This window comes from Triticum urartu, chromosome 2 (assembly GCF_003073215.2).
Source record: "Triticum urartu cultivar G1812 chromosome 2, Tu2.1, whole genome shotgun sequence".
NCBI lineage: Eukaryota > Viridiplantae > Streptophyta > Magnoliopsida > Poales > Poaceae > Triticum > Triticum urartu.
In genome coordinates, this window is record NC_053023.1 from 1,835,660 (window position 1) to 1,838,902 (window position 3,243).

General features: G+C 47.7%; 1 protein-coding gene across 1 annotated transcript; it reads right to left on the bottom strand.

The window, feature by feature from the left end:
• Positions 1-2,062: 2,062 nt before the first annotated feature.
• LOC125540548 lies at positions 2,063-2,985 on the bottom strand. Its single transcript, XM_048704165.1, has one exon. It carries the CDS (start codon positions 2,902-2,904, stop codon positions 2,371-2,373), a length of 534 nt encoding a protein of 177 aa, XP_048560122.1. The 5' UTR covers positions 2,905-2,985; the 3' UTR covers positions 2,063-2,370.
• Between the last annotated feature and the right edge of the window lie 258 nt (positions 2,986-3,243).

The following is a 3,243-nucleotide window of genomic DNA, read 5'->3' on the forward strand; positions in this document are numbered from 1 at the left end:
AAAGCAAAGAGAAGTAATCTACCTGTAGATGAACAACCAGAATGGCTAGGCTGTTGAGGAACATTTCTAACCTTTGGAAAGCAGGAGAACTGAACTTTAGTGACTGAAATGTACTTGCGCAGGATATTGCAGAGAAGTTCAGCCGGGAGGAGGAGGCCTCGGGAAGCGGCAGCCGACGGCCAGGGAGCGGCGGCGGCTACAGCCTACATGTGAAGCCGTGGGGCGGGCTGAAGAGGAGGACGTCAGCCACAGACTCCGGCGGCGACCACCGTGCCGCAGAGGCGACGCGCGAGGCGCCGACGCTGGCTGCAGGAGAGCCTCGTCGTGGTAAAGGAGTCGAGGGACCCGCACTTCCCGGCGAGCATGGCAGAGATGATCGCGGCGGACAACGACGTCCGGGCGTCGGCGAGGGGCCTCAAGGAGCCGCTCGCGTGCTACCTCACCTTCAACGGCACCGAGCACAAGCACGCCATCGTCGCCGCGTTCCGAGCCACGGCGCCATGAGCCTGCGACACGCTGCTCCGCTCCAAGACTGCGTCTCTCTTGAGATGTCCTCCTGGGCTCAGCCGCCGCCGGTGCAAAGGACCTGCTCGCCATGTCCGAGGCCGGCATGGGAAGAGCCGCGACAGAAAAGGACGCTGGGACGGGACGACCGGACGTACGGCGCCGCCGCCGCCGCTCCAGGAGAGCGAGACGGGGCCATGACGGACAAGAAAACCGAGCTCGATGGTGGGGTGGGCAGAGCTGGGCAGGCGAGGCAGGAGGGAAGGAGAACTTTATAGTCGTGTACGACGGTGGAGCGGTGGCGTCGGAGTCACCCGGTGCTTCTGAAAACATCCGAACAACCATCACGCGTCATCAACAGAAAGAACAACCATCACGCATCATCCGAGCGGAGGCCGCTCATGCATGCAACCGTCCAAAAGAAGCATCACAGCAGTTCAAAAAATTTGAAACAAACTTCTGAACACACAACGCCTTTGTACACAGCTGGGTACCAAACAAATACACGTGCCACATTCAAATTTACCCAAACATCATTTTTCATCCAAGTGGATGAATAATAGAGCGAAAAAGCTGCCGGATATAGAGGCTTGGTTATATTGCTTAATATGGAACCCGATATCCATTGTTTTCATCCACGTGGAAGGAGTTGTAGCTTTCCCTGAGTTGGAGCTACTTTTTTATGTAGGTTTTTCGATGTGTGTCGCTTTGGCCCTTTCGGCGGTGGGGCGGCGGTGCTTAATAAAGTCTTCTCCGGCGGTGTGACATTGGTGGTGGCAGTGGCGCCGGACAGGCGAATAAGGTATCGCCGAGTCTCCGCATCTCGATCGTGTCATCTGTGGTGGCTTGTTCGTGCAGCGGCAGGCAGCATCTCTCCTTTGCAATTTGATCCCGGAAACTCTCAGAGGCACACAGGTGCGTAGCCCAGCCTGACCGCGTGATTGCCTCATGATCCGTGAAGTCATTGATTCCTTGTGCGTTTTCTAAGATTTAGTACCAAAACATACAAATTCAGTTTCTAAACTTAGCGAATTTCTCATTCGTTCCTATTAAGTTTTGCCTGTTGAAACTTGCAGAAGTTGTAATTTTTTTTTGTCAAAACCTGTTCAAAAATGGATCTTGCTTAAAAGCCCTCGTCACAAGCAGCACGAATTTGAGAACAAGATTTGATTTAAACTTTTGGTTGAAAAGATGGGAAACTTAATCTGAAAACGAATCTAATATGTTTTAAAGAATCTAAAAAGACTTATATTTAGGAACAGAAGGAGCATACGACATGCATGGATGGATCGAGAGGGGTGCGTTAGCATTCGGTGGGTTCCCATCCTCCACGGGATTTCTTCCTACTAGATGACCCGTTGCGCCAATGGCGCAAAGGCCGAATGTAAGCTAATCGGTGTGAGAGTATGCTCTAACCTATTATTGTTCAAAGAGAATAGCTTATATACATTGGTTGAATGTGTGCAGGATCGATTGGGAAATCTTAATATGAGCTTGTAAGTGCTGCAGATATGATCGCAGGGAATGTTTGATGCAAACATTAGTGTGAAAGCATGGATAAAAGGAAAGGTTGTTTTCTTCGGTCATAGTGTTGTGAAACAACAGTAGAAGAGGAGACCTTCACATATATACAATAAGCGATGGTAAACCGCTCTTGACTATACAGACAACAATAAAATCTAAAGATCGTAAACTACATCATAGACTACTTTTCACCATAGAGGCAGCAAGGGAGGACTAAAGTCTATACATATCTTGCTGGGAGTAGTCCAAAATGGGAAAGATGCCGGTCTGATAGATATGAAACAAAAGGTGGTTGTTGCGGTAACCGATGAAGCACGCTATCCAGGATACATTCAGCAAAGTTTACCAGAAACTGTTGCTGGTTGCTTCAAGGCGCTTCTCAAACTTCATAGCAATGTAGCGTAGCCTTTGCGTCAGTCCTTCGATGCTTGCAAGAGATGTTTTCATAACTCCTTTGGTGTTGTCCTGACCTTTCAGGTGGCGAGCAGCTGTTGTGTTTTCTATCTGGGAAGAATATGAGTTCATGTACCTGACAGCGTAGTAGCATGTTTTGCGCAGCTTCTTGATTGTCTCATTCGATGAAGTCAACCATTTGACCAGGTGCGTCACTTGATTTTCTAGCCTCTTGACATGGGTGTAGTGGTAGCCTCTCATTTCTTTGCCATATGCATTCTCCATGAATCTAATAGCCTCCATAGCAGCACTGTCTTCTGCATCTTCATAGCTATCTAAGATTGCACCTGGTATAGAACTCGGGACAAGTGAACCATCTAGCAATTCCAAAGTAGAAATGAAAGTCACTGTCACACGATTCTTTCCGCCTGGGTATATTTTGTGCTGGTAAGTTGCAGGGGGCAGCTTTAGAGCTTGCAGCATGAGGCCAAAGATGTGAGCATAAGGAATCACTATCAGGTAGTCATTATCCTGTAGGGACAAAGCGAGGGTAAATTTTCTTTCTCACAAAATAATAGCTGAACCAATAGATGAGAAGTGCTAAAAGCTGCTAGCCTAATTAACCTAACAGCGGAACATTGAGCCCTCAATTTAGCAAATAATTGAATATTTACCGCAACCATATAGATCTAATAGCAGCAGTCTTAACCAATGACAATAAATAAACTACCACTATTTTCTCCCATAAATAAACTGCAAATAATTAACATAAGCATTAAATCGGTCACCCTAATTAACTTAATAGGTTAACACTTATCTCTC